We start from the raw sequence: 22,423 nt of genomic DNA, 5'->3' as shown, positions 1-22,423 counted from the left end.
CTGACTGCGTGGGGTTCGGCTCTCTCTGTGTCCCGGGGATTCGTTACTGGGCCTTCTCTGCAATCCTAGAAGGCAGGGATGATTGTTATTGCCACTTTACAGAAGTGAAAACCAAGGCTTACGGAGGCTATGCCACGTCCTGTCAAAAAGGGGCAGGGCCAAGATTTGAATACAGGCCGAACTGCTTCCAAAGACGAGCTCCCTGCGCTACCCTCCAATGCCTCTGTTTCACAGTTCTCTCTTCTTCCCCTGACATCTTCCTAATCTTCAGCAAGCATTTGCTGAGCACCTAGTAAGGGCCACGCATTGTACTATTTTCGAGGGAGCCGAAGCAGCCCAGACAGGCAAGGTGGCTGCCACCAATAAACGCTGTTGGAATGATTGAATGAATGAATGACCAAATGAATGGATGAGGGCCACGGGCCACTCTCTCTCTTTTCCTCTTCCCATGAACCTGAGCTGCAGGGACACTCAAAAACATTTTGTGGATGGGGAAACTGAGGCTGCATCAGGCCCTAAGTCGGTGCACTGGTGGGACTCTGATGATTAACCCAAGGCAGGACCCTAATGGACCACTCCCCTGTCCCTCTCGCATTGCCCTCTGCCATCTCTCCACCTCCTCTACTAACTCCTGGCAGTCCAAAGCGGGATTTTAAGTTTCATCCCTAGGACCAGCCTCAGAGAGAAGGCTTGTCTAACAGGAGTGCATGTGAGATGCTGGCCAGCACTCTCAGGAGGAAGGCCCGCAGGATGCTGGGAAACCAGTACAGCCTGGCTGAGGAGCTCACATGCTCTAGAGAAAGTGATGATGGTCAGTTTCCCCCTCACAGGCCTGGGCCATCTGGGTGAGAAGCCAGCTAGTTTCTCCTTTCCCCTCCCCGCTGGGCCCCTAGGACCCCCGCCCACTTAGAAAGGAGCCTCATCAACTTGCCTAATGCCCGGCCTCCAAGAGCCCCCTCTCTGGGGGAGACCACGTGGTACTCGGAGCTTCCCAGCATGCCTCTCTGCAGGTGTGCCAGCTTCCCTTTGTCCCCTCCCCCTGCCCCGATGCCTCTGCATCCTCTCTTGGCACCTCTGGAGCTGTGTCCTCACATCGCAGCCACTGTCCCAGTCGTCAGCAGATGGAAATAACTTTTCGTGACGGCTCCTCTGATGCTGCCATCTTTTGTGCACATCAAAACAACACCATGGATCAGACTCTCGGTGTCTGATTGAAGCCTAATTGGAAATCCAAAGTGGCACTAACTGCTCTGGTCTAAATAAAACACATTCAATTACCGAAATGCGAAATGCGACCCAGGGAGCCCGGAGGAAGCTCTGGATCCAAGGAACAGGCTGCAGAGTCCTGGGGTGTCACCATGGGGCCCCGGTCCTTGGCTGCATAAGTAAGACTCCAGAGGGCAAACACAGAGCTTTCTAGTTCTAAGAGCCCTGGTGGGGACCAGCCTCTGAGCCCATACCAGTTTGCCTGGGCCAAACCGGGGCGTGGGTACAATGCTTCTCATGGGAATCTCCTCTCCTTGCAACGGGGGCCTGTCACCAGACAGGCCGAGCTGTGGACGGGGGCAGAGAGTGTGCTGAGGAGTCACAGGTCCCTGCACGGGGCTCCTTGGCGCTGAGGGAGGGCAGGTGGGCAGGAGCTTTGCCACCACAGGGTTGTATGAATGGCCTGCTCAGGGCACCTCACCTTGCTGAGCCTCCCTCATGTGTCAGATGAGGGTGACAGTCCCTGTGTTTCAAGATTGTTGTAAGGAGCTGAGATAATGCTTCTGAGGCGCTGACCCGCTGCATAGGATCAACGGCAGCAGTTCCTTCACGCACCACTCTCGCTCCCTCCCCTCTGAGCACCAGAGACAGCTCTCGTGACCGACCATGTAAGGCCTGGGCAGTGCTCACTAGCGTCTATGCAGTGGTCGGCAAACTCATTAGTCCACAGAGCTAAATATCAACAGTGCAACGAGGGAAATTTCTTTTGAGAGCCACATTTTCTAAACTTCTAACACCACTTCTTCAAAATAGACTCGCTCAGGCTGTGGTGTTTTGTGGAAGAGCCACACTCAAGGGGCCAAAGAGCCGCATGTGGCTCGTGAGCCTCAGTTTGCCGACTACGGCTCTATTGGATTTTAAAACAAGGCAGTGCACTGCGCCCGTCTCCATGGGGGTGTCCAATGGAGAGCGGTAAGTCTGTGCTGGTCTCCTGGAGCCTCCAATGCCACCTCTGAGGCCTTTCTCTTAAATTTGGAGCCTGGTGCACTCAGGCAGCCGCCAGGGGGCGTCCTCTTAAGAAACTAAAGGTGAGTTTGGCTCTGATGTGTGGGGTGGAGTCCCAGCCCTGCTTTTTTTTTTTTTTTTTTTTTTTTTTTTTTTTGCCAGTGCGGTGGCCCTGGGCAAATTAGGCAGATTGAATGTCAGTGTTCTTATCTGGAAAAAAGGCCTGGGAGATACCACTTATCTCACGGGATTGATACATTCACTGAGGTCAAGTCTGTAAACTAAAATAAGAAAAAACCCGACCTACAGGTTCAGTTAGCTGATCTCAACACATCCTCAGGTAGAGCTGAAAGGCAAGGCAGGGTGGTTAGCTTCCTTTGTTAGGTGTGGCTGTAGGCACAGGAGGTCTGCTGGGCTTGGCCCCGTGATTATGCACGGGGCACAGCCACACACAAAAATATAATTACCACTACCAACATTTATTAAGCAGGCAATATGTGCCAGGTACTTTTCAAAGTGCTTTTTATGCATTCGTTCAATTAACTTAATCCTCAAGCAGATCTCATAATTAAGCACATTTTGCTAATGAGGAAACCAGAGCACCGAGAGGTCAAGCAACTTGCCCAAGGTCACCCACCAATGAGCAGCAGAGTCAGGACTTGAACCTAAGCAGGCGGACAGAGTCCAGAGCCCATGCTCTTCACGGGGTCAGAAAACAACCCCTCATCAGCCACTACCTGCCTCTTCGCAATCTATGGAAGGTAGAGCCACTTCCCACTTAGGTCTCCTGTCTTCAGCTAGAAAGGGTTACCTCTCAAGAGAAAATCTCTGAGGCTCCACCATTCTGGGCTGCTGTGTCAGAGAATAGGTGAGTCCTTGTCACTCCAAAGAGGGACAAGGAGAGGCCTGTCGCTGGCTGGTATGAGTTACTTCAATTATTGAGCGAATGGTATACCTTTGCTCTTGCAGCATTACTTTATATTGTATACTAGAGGCCTGGTGCATGAAATTGTGCACTGGAGAGGGGGGGGGGGGAGAAGTTCCCTCAGCCTGACCTGAGCCCTCTCCTAGTCCTGGAGCCCTCCTGGGATGTTGTGAGCCCGGCTTCTGGCTGAATGGCGCTTCCCCTGTGGGAGCACACTGACCACCAGGGGGCAGCTCCTACTTTGAGCATCTGCCCCCTGGTGGTCAGTGCATGTCATTTTGCCATTCGGTTGATTTGCATATCAATATTAGCCTTTTATTATATAGGATGCTTTTTTTTTCATTGATTTTTTTTTTTAAGAGAAAGGAAAGGAGAGGTGTAGAGAAATAGAAACAATGATGACAGAGAAACATCATGAATCAGCTGCCTCCCGCATGCCCCCTACTGGGGATCAAGCCTGCAACCTGGGCATGTGCCCTGACCTGGAATCAAATCAGCAACCTCTTGGTTCATAGGTCAATGCTCAATCACTGAGCCACATTAGCTGGGCTATTGTAATTCATTTATACACCAATCTTCCCTCCTGAATGACCTCTCTGACAGCAGGGATTCTATTTTATTTATCTCTACACAGAAGCACACTTACCAGTGTGGTTTTGTATTGAAAGGGAACAGAAAGAAATCAAGAAGGTACCTACTTTCAGGGCAGCCCTGTTTATAAGAGCTTGCCTGGAATATTACTTAGAAAGACTGCCCTACCTACATCTGTATATGCAAACGACGTGTCAGGTGGACAGCTCTATGCATTATACATGGTAGACACTTAAAGGTCTAGTGAATGAATAAGTCTATGCAAATGATATGCAAATTTTTCTATTTTAATTTGACCCTTGGGAACACCTTCAGGGACTCTAGGGCCCAGGTTGTTTTAATTTTCTTAATTGAAAGTCTTTTAGCACAACCAGTTCTCTCTCTGAGTGAAGCTGTTGTCAAGTTGGGAAAAGAATGCTGGGCTGGACCAGGTTAATTAGGATTAATTCTGGCTCTTCTGTAATTAAGGGGATGGCCTAGGCCCGTGGTCGGCAAACTCATTCGTCAACAGAGCCAAATATCAACAGTACAACGACTGAAACGTCTTTGGAGAGCCACATTTTTTTAAACATAAACTTCTTCTAACGCCACTTCTTCAAAACAGACTCGCCCAGGCCATGGTATTTTGTGGAGGAGCCACACTCAAGGGGCCAAAGGGCCGCATGTGGTTCTCGAGCCAGACTTTGCCTACCAAGGGCCTAGGCAAGTGCCTGTCTTCTCTGGGCATCGGTTTCCTTATCTTTAAAATCAATGGAGGGAAAAAATAATAAGATAAATGTGGGGCTGGGGGTCCCTTCCGGTGCTGAGACACCATGGCTTCCCCTCTCTGGGCCATGGTCACCTCCTCCTGGGCGGTGCAGTGTGAGCATTCGGCAGCGCCTGCCTAGAAAGAGAAATCAACTCCCTTGCCAAGGATTAGCGTCTCCAGCCCTCCCTGCCCATTTAGAGAAATGAGTTTTTTGGCGCCGGTTCTCTTAGCTGGGCATTGTGTTCAATCATTTCTTTCCAAACCAAAGGATTTTAAAATAAGAAGCTGGAGTTTTTCTCTCTGCAAAACAACAAGCCAAGCATCTGATTCATAGGGTGGGTTTGCCTTCCCTCTCCCTGGTGTGAAAATATTTCTCAAAAACGCTCCAGTGGGAATATTAATGGCCAAGGAATCAGCTCCATGCCGGCTTCTCTGAAACAGGGGGAGAGATGGAAACACAGGCTGGAGGTGGTCGCGGCTCCCGGGGCCCCCTCCCCAGGAGGCGGGAGCCCGCCCTTTCTCTGGGAAAAGGCACTGAGATGTGGATGGGCTCCTGGCCCGCGCTGGGGGCCCGTCCTTAACCAGAAACACATGTGCATCAAAGGCCTGGATCGAAAGTGACACGTTTGAAAACAAAAGTGCAGCAGAAATTCGCTTATCCTCACTTTTCTAATCCGCAAACTCTGTAATGCTCCCCCCAAGTCCCTGGGCTCCCCTGCAGCCCCTGCCTCCTCACGCTCCCCCCCTCCCCACGGCTCCGCCGGCCACCCGGCCCGGGCAGCAGGCAGGGCTCCCGTTACCAGACTCCCAGGGCCTTGTGCAAACACACCTCGGCACGCTCGGCCTGCGCCCGGGGAAGCCTTATCGCCTGGACTAAACAAATGTGCACAACCAAAATAATCGTCCGAGATGTCAAAATAAATGGTCAGGGGACATCTGGAGGCACGGCTCCGTGTGTTTTCTCCTCTCCCTTCCCGGAGTCTCTACATGCCTTTCTGGGCCAGCAGTTCCGTCGCGTTGGTCACAGGTAGAAGGCTTGTGTCCCAATAGGCTGAGGTGACCAGACGTCCCACTTTTGGCGTTTTAAAAAGGTCCCGATTTTTGGAAAGATTTTTTTATAACACCGCGGGACGCAGGACAAATTGTTAAAAATCGGGACTGTCCCGCCAAAAGCGGGACGTCTGGGCACCTTACAATAGGCGCTTGGAAAATGCTTCTTATGTTGGGCCCTAGGTCCGGGTTTGTGGTGGTCAGGCCCTCCCCCAAACCAAAGAAGCCCAAATTAGTTCTCTGGTGAAGCCAGCTAGAGACTGCAGTCATGACGTGATGGGGAGGGGACTGGGGTGTCATTCTCGGCCTTACACGGGATCTTCACTCAAGGACGGGTGTGGGGGGTTGGGGGGGAGGGTCCTGTGCTGCACTTGAGACCTGCAGAGAAGTGGGGGGAGGGCTTCCCATCTTTGCAAATGATTTTTGTTTCTAATGGCACCCAAAGTTCCTCTGCCCCTACTCTCTTAAAGGACTCAACGCAGGGGTCCTCAAACTTTTTAAAGTGGGGGCCAGATCACGGTCCCTCAGAGAGCTGGAGGGCCGGACTATATGAACTACTAATTCCTACTGTAACACCTTGGCTGCGCTCACTGCCCAAAAAACCTGGCGGGCCGGATCAGACTCCTCTGCGGGCCGTAGTTTGAAGACCCCTGAAACGCGTTGAGTCTCAACGCGTTGTGGTTACCAAGTCAGTCTTCCGTGATCCGTGCGGGGAAGTTTCCTCCCACCCAGTGCCCCGAGTGCCCACGGCGGACCACCCCCGAGGACCACCTTGTGAGTGGGGGCGGGTGCCACATGCCACGGGAGCGCTCACGCTCTGCGGCTCCGAGACCCCGGGAGACAGGAAGCCACGGATTCCTCTCCCCCGAGCCTCGGTGCTCAAAGCGGGCTCACGGGCCACGGGCATCAGAGTCACCGGGTGGCTGCTGTGGCGAGGGGAGGCGGGGCGGAAAGAGGACCGTGGGATTCCTAAGGCCAGTCCATAAAGAAGGCAAGAAAGTGTCTCTTCGCTCTTGCAGCCCTGAGCTGCTGTCAGCCGTCAGCTGCTCCGGAAGGCGGACCATCCTGAGGCCGCCACGCTGCGAGGAAGTCTAAGACACACGGCGAGCCTTGTCCAAGGCACGCTGGCATCCAGTCCCAGCTGATCCCAGCCTCTGAGAGGAGGAGCTTCCTGAGGATTCTAGTCCGTAGTCATTCTAGTCCCCCCCACGCCATCAAGCTCTAGAGAAGGAAAAAACTCTTGGGTGCATCTGTCTGAATTCCTGGCTCACACAGTTGGTGTTTACCAACAGGTTGTTTGCCCCTAAAATCTTTTTAAATATATTTTATGGATTTTTTTACAGAGAGGAAGAGAGAGGGATAGAGAGTTAGAAACATTGATGAGAGAGAATCATCGATCAGCTGCCTCTTGCACACCCCCTACTGGGGATGTGCCCGCAACCAAGGTACATGCCCTTGACAGGAATCGAACCTGGGACCTTTCAGTCGGCAGACAGACGCTTTATCCACTGAGCCAAACCGATTTCGGCTGCCCCTAAATTTTGAAGCGTGCCAACCACACAACTCTCAGGGCGTGCAGAGCTGGGGCCTGAGTGTCCACCGCCTGGAGCACGGCAGGCCATCCTTGGCAATGAGCTCGAGACTTAGTTTACTTCCTGAGGCGTCCAGAATGAAAAGCCCACGGGCAGCCCCTTTCTGGCCAAGGATCCACACAGGCAGCCAGCCCGGGCCCTGGCGGTGGGGGATGACCAGGGCGCAGGACCCCTCCCTTCTCTCTCTCCACAGATGCTGCAACACCGGCCGCCTGGGCCTCACACCCGGGCCCGGGGCTGCCTCGGCCTGTATCAAAAGGAGCAGGACTGTTTAGTCTGCTGGGCACATTCCTGAATTTTTAAAATAAATAGGAGATTATGAGCAACTCAGCCTGATGCTGTCATTTGGCCAGACCAGGGGCTCTGGAGGCGGCCCCAGGGAGGGGCCTGCAGGCATGGCAGGTTGGAGATGTTTGATGAGACTGGGATCTGCTTCTAGCCCTCTCAGGGGATCCAGAGAACTTCTACTACTACTAACAACAGCAATGATAATCATCACTGTCACTGTTGGAAAGCACTGATGATGTGTCAGGCACACAGCTAGATCATCTATGTATATTCTCTCAATCCTCACAACAGTTGCCATTCATGGCCCCATTATACAGATGAAGAAACTGAGACTTAGTGAGGTCTAATAACGTCCTCAGAGCCATACGCCTCGTAAGGGGCTGCAGGTTGAGTGAAGAGCAGTCTGACACCCAGGCTCCAGCTCTTAACCACTGGGCTGTGTTGCCCTTCCAAACCTTGAAATAGACAGCAGCATCCCACGCCCTCCCCTCCCAAACCCCCCATCGCCAGCCTTTCGGCCATTCCCAAGGCCCTTCCCAGCCTGCACACAGCCATTCTCCACCGCGACTCCCTTTTTCCATTTCACCCTTCGCTGGATCATTTTATGCCTCTATTCCCTCTGCTAATTCAAACTAATTAAAGTATAAAATAGAATAATTGCTTCCATCCCCGTACTCTTTCTCTATCCACCCGGAGTAGAGTTAGGTTCCCTTTCTCGGAGTGGCCAGCCTGAGAAGTTGGGTGGAAACCGGGGCTATCCAGTTTCTTTTCATCTGGTCGCTTGGTTTTGCGCTTGGCTCGCAGCCTGATTTCCCTTGGACTTGCCGTCTGACTTCCATTAGACACTGAAGATAGGGGAGTGACTCGTATTCCCTCCCACAGCATCTGTCTACTCGCTGTTGAGGAAGCTGGGTAGACTTTCTAGGGAAGAGCCAGGCTCCTTAGCAGCAGAGAGCCAGGGCAGATAACAGGATTGGGGAATGGGTTCCCCAAGAGTCCCCTGGGTCTGGCTGGTTTCAGACATATTAACAGTATATTAACTCAGCTTGTCAGGCAGTGGCACTAATGACCCAACACTTCTGATTAGTCCTATTCCATTTTTTAATTACATTTAATCAACACACACACACACACACACACACACACACACACACGGAATGAATGAGCTATATTAAATTTTCTGTGGGAAGATGAAAACCTCTATAGGTGGATCCTGAGACTTCATTCTACTCTCACATGCTGTCATGAATACAATAGGGTGCCATGTTTGGGGCCGGGGAGAGGAACAGAGAGAGCAGAGCTGGGGACAAGGTGAAGTTAGGGATGAGAGTAGGCTGCCCAGAGATTTATCATAAAGTGAAGTGACGGGAAGGCCCATTGCCATGATGTCTTGTAAGGTGGCAGGTATTCCAGAAAACTCCAAAACCTTACGTCACTGCCTCAAAATAGACACACACTTATCCACATCCACCAGCATTGCTCCCTCTCTACAGTGCTCCTTCTTCGGGGAGGAGGTCTGTATGAATACCCATGGCCTCGTGAACTTTGAAGCCCGTCTACTGTGCTTTGGTGTTGTCTTCTGGAGAGAAGAGTCCCCGTGCCAAGACCTTAGACAAGCCTCTTTAAGATCTAGAGAGACTGGGGACTTGGATTGACTCTCTCCATCTTTATAGGTGAGGAAAGGAGTCTCTGCAAAGTTAAGGGGCCAGGCCACCGAGCTTGTTAGAAGTGGGACCAGGACTAGAACCTAGGCCTCCTGATCAGCCTGGGGCCTTCTGGGTGTGCCACCTGCCACTCACTTCCTTCTAATCACACTCGTTGTCACCACCCTCCTGAGTCGGGATCAGAAAGCCTGAGAGCTGGAAGAAGCCACATAAAATCTTCCCATTGGCTATCTGTGTGGCGCTCCAGGCACTGGGAACCAGATTCCCATCTGTGGTCTCCACTGAGCCTCATGTTGACCCAAGATACACGGAGGCGAAGTGACTTATAAAAGGCCGCCCGGCTAGAAAACGTTGAGATAGCATCCAAATCGGAGCTTTGGACTTCAGAGACAACCCTATTATCTGATGCCACTCCTTTATTTTATAAGGGAGGTAACCGGCACTGTGCGAGGGCCACACTTCCGGTTATAGCGAACGCTGGGCTGGAACCCAAGTCAACTGACTGCATTTCCGTTGGTTGTTCTGTTGACATACATTAAAGAGCTTCCTTTAGGAGGTCCGAGCTGTCTGTCTGTGAACACTCTGTGCTCAGAGCTGCTCAGACTCAGACAGATGGGCCTCCTGAGCTGTTCTTGGCCCTCGTCCCTGGCCCCAGCCCCTGGTGAAATCACCTGGCTACCTATTTTTACATGATTCACAGCTCCCCAGGTGACAGGCCTCAGAGCGCCACCACCAATCCCCCTAAGACTCTGCCTGCTGCTCACAGTCCACCTGGTATATGTCACCTGCTAGAGACAGCCCCATGGCATTCAACCCAAACGCTTCCTATACCTGCTCAGAGTGACTGGCCACTACTGAGCCCCACTGTCTGGTGCAGCTGAGGCAGAAGGAGAGGATGTTTAGAAATAAGTTATATGGACACTTGGTTTAGCCAGAACTGATGCTCTCAAAAGCGACACAAGATATGGCCCCAAGAGGCCCTTATATCCTCTAAAGGCCACTCATCAGCTCCATCGCTGGCTTACACGTCTTTGGCCACATTTCAAATGCAATATCAGAAAGCATCCCATTTGAGAAACAGATATACGCCCGGAAAACAGATGCCTTGACTAAGGTCTCACTGGTCACTTCTATTTTCTATTTCTGTTTTTCCACTTCAGTGAGCTCAGGGAACCCAAGGAAGTGCTTTTACCTAGGATCACCCACCTGGTCCTCAGCCACTCATAATAATTAATGCCTTTTGAAAATATCACGTATAATGTGCGTCTATTTGATCCCTCGGGCCACCCTTTTATCCACTCATCCAGATTGCCCTCTATCCATCCCTCCCTCTATCTCTACATTTTCTTGCAAAAAGAGTCTGGAATGGTGTTCCCCAAATGTTAACAAGGTGTAACATTTTGGGTAGTAGGTTTGGGGACTGGTTTTCCAATTGTATTGTTGAAATTTGTACAGTGAGGATATAGCATTTTTCAAAAGAAATAACCCTTTGTTTATAAGGAAAAAAAATAGGAAGAGAAGGCAGAGTATTTATAGATTGAAACCCGATGTTATAGATTTCTGGGTATGTGTCTCTCCCTCGTTAGACTGTAAGCAACTTCAGGGTAGCGATTGAGTCCCATTCCTTTTGTTATTTTCCCAGTACATGGTTCCCAATAAACGTATTTCAAGTAATGGGTTTTTAGGGCTCACCAACTGTTTTGCTGGAATGATAGGTCAGTGTTTACTTCCAAGACTGTCTTTCCTACTGAAGGTCAGGCAGAGCCTCCTCCAGCTCCACCAGGTTCCCATCTGGACCTGTTTATGCCTCAACTGCAGGGGCCACATGAAAGGAGGTAAGGAGACAGGTGGGTTCAAGAGGATCTGGATGTAATTTGCATGTCATTAGCATATGATTTGTGCCATCTATTCTCCAGAAGTAATTTTCGAGTTAGAGCTGCATCACTGCTCCACCTCATGCTGTCATGTGCCCATTCGCCTCTTCGTTCTTCCCTCCACTCATCCATCATCCCCGGAGTCAGAATTCTTACATTCAGAGGGAAAGAAGGGAAAGAGAACTCTGGGTGACACTGATCAAGGACACCTGGAATCCTGGCGGAGTATTTTGAGGGTGACACATGAGCTAGAAGGCACCTTGTGAAAGTTTGCTGGACCTCTAGCCCAGCATCCTTGTCTTGCCTAAGTCATTGTCCTCAGCACCAAGACAGAGTCGCAGGCCTTGTTCTCCATCTTTGTTTGGCCTTTGCCTTGCTTACCGTGTTCAGGTCAACGTCAAGACCACCCATTCTGCTGAACAACTGCTGACCCACTTAATGAATGGCTAACACCAGCCTTTCCTAAGGACTTTGCTTTCTGCATCTCCATTGGTTTGGAGAATCCCCCACCTTCCCTGTTTCTCTTGCCCGTCACCGTGGCTCTCCTTCCATTTGCCTTCTCTCTGCTCACACATACGCAGAGCAAATACAATCCAGGGAAATAATGCTCCAGCCCAGAGGGTGGGGAACCTGGTCAGGGTTACCCAGCAGCGGGTAGAATTCTATTTCTCAGGCAGAGTGTCAGCTTCTCAGTGCTGGCCAGCTTCTATCCTGCCTCATCTAAGGCTCAGGCCAAGATTTTTATCTCCTGGGGGGAGGCCCTCTCTGGGGCCTGTCTCTCCCAGGATTGGGCCCGACCCCGAGGCCCGGATTATTTACACCTCTCTGGCTCCCTCAAGCAGCAGACTCTGTGGGCCTGGGAGCAGTAAATCTACCTCCTAATCACACCAAGCTGCTCCGCGCAGTCTGGTCCGCTCCTGCGGGGCTGTTCATCATGCGCTGAGACAGGGGCTGTGGCCTAGAGAGAAGCCTGCGGGAAGTGGCTGGCCCCTGATGATGCTTCTCTCCGGCTCCTTGCAGGAGCCTCTCTGAACTCTGCCTCTCCCAGGCCCCTGAGCAGCAAGTCCAGAGGTCTCCCTTGTGCGGTGCAACAGCTACTGCATAAAGGTCACAGGTTATCAGCCCCGCTGGGGTTCAGAAAGGAAGAGTAGGCGCCAGCACTTACCTGTCTCTCTGACATGACGTACAGGTAGCGCTGGTCGATGGAGAAGTCCATGTCCCGGAGGATGGGGCTCCCGTCTTTGAACACAGAGACCATCTCATACTGCACCCCGCCATGGGGGGGACCATCAGCTCGAATCTGCACAAGAAACAAGCGCATCCTCAGCATCTGCACTCAGCTGTCTCCTGTGGGTGGCCTCAGCCAGGGTAGTCTTACAGAAGATAATCACCCCACCCCACTCCACCACCAATTGCTGCCCTGACCCAGGCGAGGCTGCAGGGAAGACAGAGGTTTGGCCCCTTAGCCCAAATAGACCAGTTCCATTAAGATGAATCCTTTCCCATGTGGTCTGAGTGTGCAGAGTCTGGGGTTTTGAATGGTGGCTTTATTTGTGTGTGTATCATAAGCCCGTCAGTGTGATTTTTGAATATTCCAATGTGGTCATTCTGGTGTGTGTCTACAGACATTTATAGCACAGTATGATGAGTGTATGTGCAAGTGAGTGTGTGCTTGTGAATACACATTTGTGTTTGGGGTGTGAGAGTCAACACCTGCATAGGGTTTCTGTCTTAGGCAAGTAAGGGAGAGGAATGGTGGGACAACACCCAAACCACCAAAAAGCGGGTCAAGAGACACAAGATTTTTGGGTCTTAGAAAGCTCTGTCTGCTCCCACACATGGCCCCTAAATGTTTACAGATCCACTCGGTGAGATCCGGTGAGGCAGGAATCCCAGCTCCGGCTCTCAGAGCCCATCCCAGGGTCATAAGTCAGAAAGGACTTGGACATCATCTCGCCCAGGGCTTCTCAGTCCTGGCTGCACATTCAATTCACCTGGAGAGTTTTAGAAAATAGGGATGTCCAGGCTGGGTCCTTTCATCAGAATCTCTGTGGGTGGGGCCTGGGCATCCTTTTTTGGATTTCAAAGCTTCCCAGGTGAATCTAATGAGCAGCCAGAGTCTAGAACAGTGTTTCCCAAACTTCTCTCATGATGAGAATCACCTGGTGGAGTTGTTAAAACACAGATTCCTGAATCCCAACTAAGAAGTGCTAAACTAGCATTTTTGGGAACATATAGGTAAAATTGTATACTTAACTAGTGCTCTAAGACAGATTTTATATACAGAGCACTAAGTTAGGTATGCAATTTTACCTATATGTTCCCAAAAATGCTAGTTTAGCACTTCTTAGTTGGGATTCAGGAATCTGTGTTTTAACAACTCCACCAGGTGATTCTCATCATGAGAGAAGTTTGGGAAACACTGGTCTAGAAGCACTGATGTATCACCCTGAGAATCACCAGGGGAGGGGATTGGTAAAATGCTTTACTGGGCCCATGCCCAGAGTTTCTGATTTGGTGGGGATAAGGCCTGAGAATTTTCATTTCTAATAAATTCCCAGGTGATGTGATCTGCTGATCTGACAGTTTGAGGAGCAAACTAATCTAGTCTAAGCAGTATATGTAGAGAATACTGAGACTTGGTAGGGAGATGTCCCTAGGTCAGGTGTAGGCAACCTGCGGCTCTTTTAAAGCTTTACCGCGACTCCGACAACTTGCAAGCCTGTGTGAAAATGAAGGTAACGTCTTACAGCCCTGATGTGCTGACACTGTGCACTGAGGTTCAGGAGCAAAAATCCCATTAACCAGGTAAATTAAATATTTTAATTAGCTATTAATTTGCAAAAATATATTTTACATTGTTAAGTGAAAAAGTCCTTTTTTTCTTCAGATTGACAGCTAACTGCACGATCCGGTATATAGCATTAAGGTAAGAAACAATATATGCAGTGTTATATTTGTTTTAAATGTCGCAATGGTTTTGCGGCTCCCAGGTTTTTTTTTTCCTTCGGAAACGGGTCCAAGTGGCTCTTTATGTCTTAAAGGTTGCAGACCCCTGCCCTAGGTCATCCAAAAGTTGGTGGCTGGGGTCCTTGGTTCCAATGTGCCCCCACCCTAGGTTTCTTGTTCCCAGCATAGCAGTTGACTGTTGACCAATATTCCGTACTGGTGGCTCATTTCTTTGTTCTCTGCTCCTGGAAACCCCTTTAGCTCAGGCCCCAGCTCCTCCATGAAGTATTCCCCAACCTCTTCCCCACACCAACTGCACTTCACTCAGATGCCTTTTTCCCTACCAGACATTTTGCCCTAGAATTATAATCAATTGATCTGTTCATCATATATGTACTAGCTAATGTGTACTGGTGACCTATTTAAATTGGTCTCTAATTGCTTCAAATGTCCATCAACATTTCTCTTTCTCTCAGAGCCTTCTAACCCTGAGGACTAGAATGGGGCTGGGGACATAGCTGTTAGTGGATAAAAGGGGATGCTTGAAAAATACTTGTTGAAAGGACATGCACTACAAACCAACCAATAAAGTATTATGGACTCTTTAGTGCTAAATCGAAAAGAAGTCAAAAGACATTTTCTTGGGAAGATTTTAAGATTAAGCCTTCCTGTCCCAATTCCCTTTCTAACCTTCTCCTTTCCCCTCTGCCCATTTTTCCCACCCCATAGAGAGCTCCTTAGGGGAGGACATGGCTTATTTACCCCAAGGGCTGAGCCTGGTGCCAGATGCCACAGGTAACATGTCAGGATGGACAAGTGGAGGCATCCTCGGTTCCTATTGGCCAAGTAGGGAGGGTTAAGAGCATTGCTTATTGCAGAGTTGGGGAAGTAGGACAGTGCTTCCATTCATATTTCTCTGCCCTCTTGACAATGACCTACTTAAAGGGCCTGAGCAGGGCATGGTCTGTACCTGCTGCAATGGGATTGGACTGGAGTGGGTGGGAGACAGACCATGAGCCCACTGTGAATGGGGAACCATGTGGCCCTGGATTTCCTAGTTGCAGAAACAGCAGATTCCTGCCTGCAGCCTTGTGCCCAGCCCAGGGTGAGAAGAGTAGAGCAGGGCCTGGAATGGGGGATAATTGTTTCTTCTTGCCTGCTTTGATGGTTGAGATGAAGATGAGGAGGTAGCCTCACTGGAACCAAAGAAACTGCTCTCAGCCATTCCTACCCAAATACCTCCCTTTGTGGGCGAGACTCTCCTGTTTCCCCAAAGCTTTGCCTTTGCCTCTTTTCTGTCTGACTAGTAGCTTCCTGCTGTTCAAAGCTGTTGCCTTGGTAACTGTCACTAAGCTCCTCCCCTTTAGGGGCGGGACCAGGCATCACTGAATTCATTCTCACAGGGTGGAGGAAGACTCTGGGGTCAGTGATCATGCTATGGGGCTGAGGCTACTGCCCTGCACCCTGAGCAAATCTGACTATGGACTCAAGTAGAGTGAAGGGCCAGGGTCTTTATGTCGGAAAACATCCCACCATTAAATTGGTTCCCCTTAGCATTCAAAGCAGCACTCTCTTTCAAATGAACAGATTTCCATGAGACTCTTGCAGAGGTGGTAGCTTTTAGTCACAAAAGTTCTTGTGCTATTGCCAGAGGAAGAGGGAAGAAGTGGCTGTCATGACTCCCGGTTGGCTTGACCTCAGCCTTCTATCTCTATATCATGGGAAGTCCAGGCTCCAGTCTTCCTCTCAAGAGGAAGTGTCCAGTGACTCACCACCCGCCCTGTGACAGCTGCTCCTCTCCTGCGAGATCCCAAGGCTCTGGCTCAGGCCCAGGAGCTGCAGAGCGTGCCCCTCTTCCGGCCTGGCCCAGGATCTCTCTGCCTAGGAGGCCAGTTACCCCTCCGCCAAGCAGAGCAGCCGCCTGGACCTGGGCACCTGCCTGGACCCCCAGCAAGGCCTGGACACAAAGTCAGAAGGAGGAACACCACATGCCTGCCCCCGCCCCCCCTCTCGGGTCCCTGGGACTCGATGGTACCCAGGGTGAGGTTGAAGCTGGGATTGTGCCAAAGACAACTTTTGCACCACATCCTCTGCCGCATCCCAGTTAGGACCAATCCCAGCCACTCACCTCTTACTGAATCAGAGACCTAGGCAGATTTGTTGTGTTTTTCTTGTTTTTGTTTTTTTAGCCTCATCTGCAACCCCCATCTTTTAATACACCAGCTAAAGCCAGAATCAAATCTGCATAACGCTCAAATGGCAGAGCGAAAACCAAACCAGAACAGAAAATGTTCTCGGAGCTGAACCTGAACTAAGCTATCCTATTTCACTCATTCTGAATTCCCCGAGAGAGGAGTCACACTACCCAGGAAGCCCAGCGCCTCCTCTGACTCCCATTCCACGCTGTCTGCCCCCAGCTTGTGCCTCTCCCATTAGCCTTCAGGAGGGCAGAGAAGATGGACAGTGGGCCAGGCGGCCAGGGGGAGGGTCAAAGAAAAGGGGGTGGGGCCAAAGACTGGCAGGCAGAAGGCAGGGGAGGCCAACTGGCCCACAGAGGTCTCTCCCAGCCCTAATTCTCTTTGCTCCCTCTGGCAACACACCGAAGTGGGCAGAGCATGGGTCTGCGGTTCCTGGGATTCTGGTCTGGCTCTGTTCTCGCCTGCGCTTGATTTCTGCTTATGGGTATACTTTTAGGTCCGTTACCTTGTCTCTCTGAGCCTCAGTTTCCCCCTCTGAGTAACAGGAAGAAGCAGTCTGCTTGGGGTCTGTCACTGGAGAACCACAGATTGTACAACACTGCTGAGATACAAGGGCTTTGGAACACATCTCATCCAAACACATCTGTTTAAGGGACACAGTATCGGTGGAACGGAGGCTCCATCTGGCTCCCAGCCAGTGTGATCCAGAGGAAGTGCATGGCTAACGGGGGCTAGGGGCTAAGCAGGAGGGTCCTTCTAGAGAGGAGGAGGGTTCAAGGTCAGCCAGAGGGAACAAAGGGAATTAGGGCGAGGAAGGACCTCTGTGGCCCAGTTGGCCACAACCCCTGGCCTCACCTCATCTTCTTTGACCCGCCCTGGCCTCCTGGCCCACTTTCCAATTTCTCTGTCCAGACTGTTCTGTCTGGGACAGGAAGGGTTGAGTTTCAGAGTTGTCCCCATCCCTGCCAGACCCAGGGTGGTAGTGAGGGGCTGTCAGAGAGTCCCAAACAGAAGTGGCGTTTTTAAATTCACCTGGTCGAGTCTATTGTGTGGTGGCCCACAAAGTGACAGTTCCATTCAGCTTTGAACTTGTGTCCCCAGGGCCAAGTTCCCACGCCCAGGAAGACAACCTTAAACGGAATTAGGCCAAGACCACATACGAAGGGTAACAGAAGGGGATCCATCCACACACAGACCTGTGTCTCTCCTAAGAAAGAATAACCATGGGCGACCCTGGCTGTTCATGGCGGCGGAGAGTCCAAATTCTCTCCTTGCCCACTCACTCTTCCTCCATCAGACCCCAAGGCCAAAGCAGGACAGTCACCTCTTTCCTGGGACGCAACGCTAAACTCCAAATCTAATTTGGCGGGTGGCTAAAAGTCCATTTCTCACGAAGGGCGTTGGGGCTGTGAAATCCAGGGGAGATTTACTGTCCTTTCCCTGGATGGGAGGGGCCTCTGGGAAGTGAGAATGAAATAGTAATCCTATTAGGAGCTTCCCTTTAAATCACAGCGAGGCCTGTGCGGAAATTAACGGCAGCCTCTTTACTTGAACATCCAATTCACATCAGCATATCCAATTAACTAGCTTACCTCCACCCCCCCGCCCCCGCCCCCACCCTCCACCTTTTCCTCCTGCACATCAATTTCTTCCCTAGTTAGTCCTAAATAATGGTGCTTGGGCTTGGAATGTGACGCTGTAATGTCACTTTATCAGTAGTAGTCATCGTCACAGTCATTTTTTTTTTCAAGATCAGCAGATGAGCAGAAGAACTGGGAATTCTCTCCTTGGGCCTCCCACCAGGAAGCAGATTTGTGTGAGAGGCGGCCCCGCGCAGTGGGAGGCGCTGGTTCCTGTCTGGAGGGCTGGGATGGAATCCCAGCTTTCTCAGTAATTGGCTGTGTGGCTGCAGGCAGCTCGCTTCCCTTGTCTGTGAAATGGTTCCCATTGCTGCCAACGGAGAGTGGGAGCGCCCGTCCTGACCAGCTCTAAAAAGATGGCATGAGAATGCAATGTGCTATCAGCCATGAACTTCAGTATCATTTAGCGCATGCCCACAGTGAGCCAGGCCTGTGCTGACCGCTGGGGACGCTGTGAGGAAGGATCCTCTTAGGAAGCCCAAGGAAGAGGGAAATGGACAATTCTACCCTCGCCACAAACACATGGGGGGTCTGGGGAGCCAGCCTGGGGGGGGGGGGGGCAGGACAGCACCTCACCTAGAGCCGTGAGGGGAGGCTTCCTGAAGGAGGTGACACTCCCACTGAAAAGCAGAGGCGGGAATGGGAGCTCTTTGCAAAATGTAAGGGGGGTGTCCTGTAAATAAGAAGCAGTTGTTGTCATGTTTGAGCTCAGGCTTCCTGGAAACTTGGGGCTGCAGACCCGACATGCAGTTACTGGGGGCTCAACCATTGCAGCTCTTGTCATTTTTTTTGTCCTAAAATTCACTTCAGAAGAGGCCTTTTTGACTTGATTGTATCGCTGCCTCGGGATTCTGGGTTGCATGGCATATAAATGTGTGTGAATATATATGTGTGTGTATGTGTGTGTATGTTTGTGTGTGCGCGCACACACACATTTAGACCTTTAAAGGGGCAAGGTGGGAAAAGCCTGGTGCTGCCCAGACTGAACTCAGTAGTGAGTTAACGAGCGAGTGTGTCTGCAGCTGCGCATTTAGTGCCGCGAGAAGGGATTCACGCTGGAGTTTATTTCTGTACAGCTTCATGACCCGGATTATTTATAGATGGAAGTCTTTAGTAAGCTCAGCCTCTGAGATTCTTCTCCCCTCTATCCTGCACGTACACACACATGCACATACACACACATGCAGCAACAACTTCCAGGGCTCCTCAGGTTCGCCTCCCACCCCCCGCCCTCTGGAGCTGTGCGAACATTAACTAACACACAGAGTCATAGCCAAGCAGGCGAGGCTCCCGGAGGACAGCTGGGCACCTGGCCCTAAATGCTTGGCTAATTGGAGAGGGACATGGGAGCCTGAACAGTTGGCCAGTGGGCTGCACTGATCCAGGAGAGGAGGGGAAGAGGGAAGACAAGGCCCCGGATCTGCCTGCCCATGAATAGGAAGGAGGTCCTGGTGCAGCCACTGTGGAGAACGGTATGCAGTTTCCTAAAAAAACTAAAACTGGAGCTCCCATTTGACCCAGTGATCCCACTTCTAGGAATACATCCCAAGAAATCAAAAACACCAATCAGAAAGGATATATGCACCTCTATTTTCATAGCAGCACAACTCCCCATGGCTAAGATTTGGAAACAGCCTAAATGCCCATCAGCTGATGAGTGGATCAGAAAACTATGATACATCTACACAATGGAATACTATGCTGCATTAAAGAGAAAAAGGAACTCCTACCATTTGCAGCAGCAAGGATGGACCTGGAGAGCATCATGTTAAGTGAAATAAGCCAGGCAATGCAAGAAAAATACCACGTGATCTCACTCATTTATGGAAAATAAAGAATATTATAACCTGATGAACCAAAAGATAGATACAGATACAATAAACCACCAAACAGACTGTCAAATTACAGCGGGAAGGCTGGGGAGTGTTGGGGAGGGAGGGAAATAGATCAACCAAAGGACTTATATGGACGCATGTAAGCACACCAATGGACACAAGACACTGTGGGGGGCGGGGATGAGGGCATGCGACAAGGGTTAGGGGAGGCTGGGGGAAGGGCTATGGGGAAATAAAAAGGAGATATATGTACTACTACATGTAATATTTTAAACAAAAAATATTTTTTAAAAAGAAAAGGAAGGAGGTCACTAAGATGTGCTAAACTTGGAGAATTCTGGCCACCCCTCCCTTACACACACACACACACACACACACACACACACACACACAGGCTTCCAACACTGGTCCCTAGGGAGCTGGAGAGTTGTCGGTTCCTCACTGGGGCTCTGACATTGGAGAATGACATTTCCATGTACAATTACTTCTATTTCTGTGCATGTTAGCAATCTGCCCTAAACACTAACCTGCGGGTGAGGGGTTAGCAGAGGGCTGCATGGGGCTACAGGATCCTGGTCTTCAGAGGGCCACGCCATGGAGGGCTTTCTCCTGAAACATGGGGTCTCAGAGGAAGCACTTTCTAGACTCCTGCACCTTGGGACTGGCTGAGGTGTAAGAGCCTGGCTTGTGGCCGGGACAGTGGATGGTGTGAATATTTTATTGAGCGCCTACTATGGGTAAAGTAAGTGGTCAGGAGTTGGGTTTTCGGTTGGCTGGAGTGGGAAGTGTTGCTTTTTTCTTTTCCCTAAATTGTGGCTTCTCTGCTCCTCCTCAGCCAGGGGTGGAGGGCCCAGCAATCACGGAGCCCTGCAGCCCACAGGCCCCAGAAGAGCAGCCTCTGCTCCCCTCCTTCCTGAGGTTAGTGGCTCCACCAGGGCGCCAATGCTCCTATCCCAGGCGCCTCTCCCTTTAGACTCAGGGGAAAAGGACATCAAGACCCAGAAGCAGAAGAATCCTACTCTGGGGTCTCCCTCTGTCAAGAAGGGCTTTGAGTCTCATGGCAGGAAGGGACAGTAGCCTGTGCAGATGAGTGGCATGGGTGGGACAGTTTCTGAGCTCAGGGCTTGGTCTCAGACCAGCCCCGCCTTTCAGTGTTGCTCCAACTCAAGACTCTGGGCAGGTCGGGAGGGAGGCTCCAGGAACAGGATGAAGCCGCCAGGGGCAGAGGAAGCACTTGATTGTTCTGGGAAACAAATAAGATAAACACAGCCGGGGACAGCTAAGGCATTAAGCAGCCTCAGATGGAATCACATCACGCAGTGGCAAAGCAATAATTCACAGGGAGCGCGCACAGAGCTGGGGGGAGTGTAGAGGGATGGGAGGAGGAATTAATAAAGAATAATGAGCAACTTCTGCCAAACAGAATCTCTGTTGACCCAAAGCTCTAATATGTGGGGCTCCAGGCAAGCGCACACAGGTTCCCACCCGGGGACACCCTGGCTGCTTCAGGATTGAATGAATGATTTAGAACCGTCCTTTAGAGCTCATGGGGGGAGGGGGGGGCAGCCTTCCTCACCCAGCTCAGGGACAGGGTGTGGTGAGAATTAGGCATGCTGACACTCAGGTTAACTACCTGGAAAGGCCCATCACACTGCTAGGGAGGAGCAGGTAAGGGAAGCCAGCATTCCCTGGGACTGGATCTACATAGGCTTCCTTCCTTCCTTCCTCCTTCCTTCCTTCCTTCCTTCCCTTCCCTTCCCTTCCCTTCCCTTCCCTTCCCTTCCCTTCCCTTCCCTTCCTTCCCTCCCTCCCTCCTTTCTTTTTCTTTCTTTCTCCCTCTCTCTTTCTTTCTTTCTTTCTTTCTCTTTCTTTCTTTCTTTCTTTCTTTCTTTTTCTTTCTTTCTTTTTCTTTCCCTTCCTTCCTTCCTTCCTTCCTTCCTTCCTTCCTTCCTTCCTTCCTCCCTTCCTTCCCTTCCTTTCCTTCCCTTTCTTTCTTTCTTTCTTTCTTCCTTTTTTAAAAAAATATATTTTTATTGATTTCAGAGAGGAAGGGAGAGGGAGAGAGAGAGAAACATCACTGATGAGAATCATTGATCGGCTGCCTCCTGCATGCCCCCTATTGGATATTGAGCCTGCAGCCTGGGCATGTGTCCCAGCAGGAAATCGAACTGTGACCTCCAGGTTCCTAGGTGAACACTCAACTACTGAGTGACATGGGGTGGACGACACAGGCTCTCGAACGGCTCCTCTCCCTTGATTCATTTAGCCTTCAAGGGTTTATTGAACCTCTATTGAACATGGCCATCCGTGTTTAAAAGGTTGGCGATATCAGCAGGAATCAGCTTGAACCCTCTGTGGGACAGGCTTCCCATGTCACCGAATAGGAAGTGTTTCGTGTCCAGATCACACAGCTGGTCAGGGGGGCAGGGAAGCCCAGAGCGGGTCTGCCTGATTCCCAAGCCTGGATTCTTGTCTTTCCTCCAGCCTCACTCTGAGGCCTCGGTTTTTCCAACCGGTAAGCCACCCAGAGGATGCATCTGATGTCTGTCGTGGGACTCAACATTACATCCCAGGACTGCTGGGTGCCCCTGGAGATAAATCCCGGGACACAGAATCGATCACATGGCTATCTCCCCCAGGGTGACAAAGAAAGGCACCTGTAGTCTGGAAAAAGAGCAAAGGGTGGGTGTCTGCGAGGGCTGTTACCCTCTTTAATTAACTCGTTCTTCTCCATGGCCTAGCAATGTCCTGCATTTTATAATCTGGAACAGTCACCTCTTGCATTCATTGACATTGAGGATGGCACTGCGGGTTGCAAGGAGAAGGGAGGTCAAGATTTGTGTGCACAGCAATCCGAC

General features: G+C 50.9%; 1 protein-coding gene across 1 annotated transcript in view; it reads right to left on the bottom strand.

The window, feature by feature from the left end:
- The window catches only part of PLXNA2 (plexin A2), a 211,183-nt gene that overhangs the window by 99,905 nt on the left and 88,855 nt on the right, over positions 1–22,423 (bottom strand). The window contains exon 4 of the mRNA XM_084865273.1: positions 12,109–12,243. Within this exon, the coding sequence (XP_084721399.1) occupies positions 12,109–12,243 (135 nt within the window). The remainder of the gene's footprint in view (positions 1–12,108; positions 12,244–22,423) is intronic.

Source organism: Pipistrellus hanaki (assembly GCF_964339955.1).
Source record: "Pipistrellus hanaki genome assembly, chromosome: 18".
In the NCBI taxonomy this organism is placed as follows: Eukaryota; Metazoa; Chordata; class Mammalia; order Chiroptera; family Vespertilionidae; genus Pipistrellus; species Pipistrellus hanaki.
Note: the sequence above shows the minus strand (reverse complement) of the source record. Positions and strands in the feature narration are given on the sequence as shown.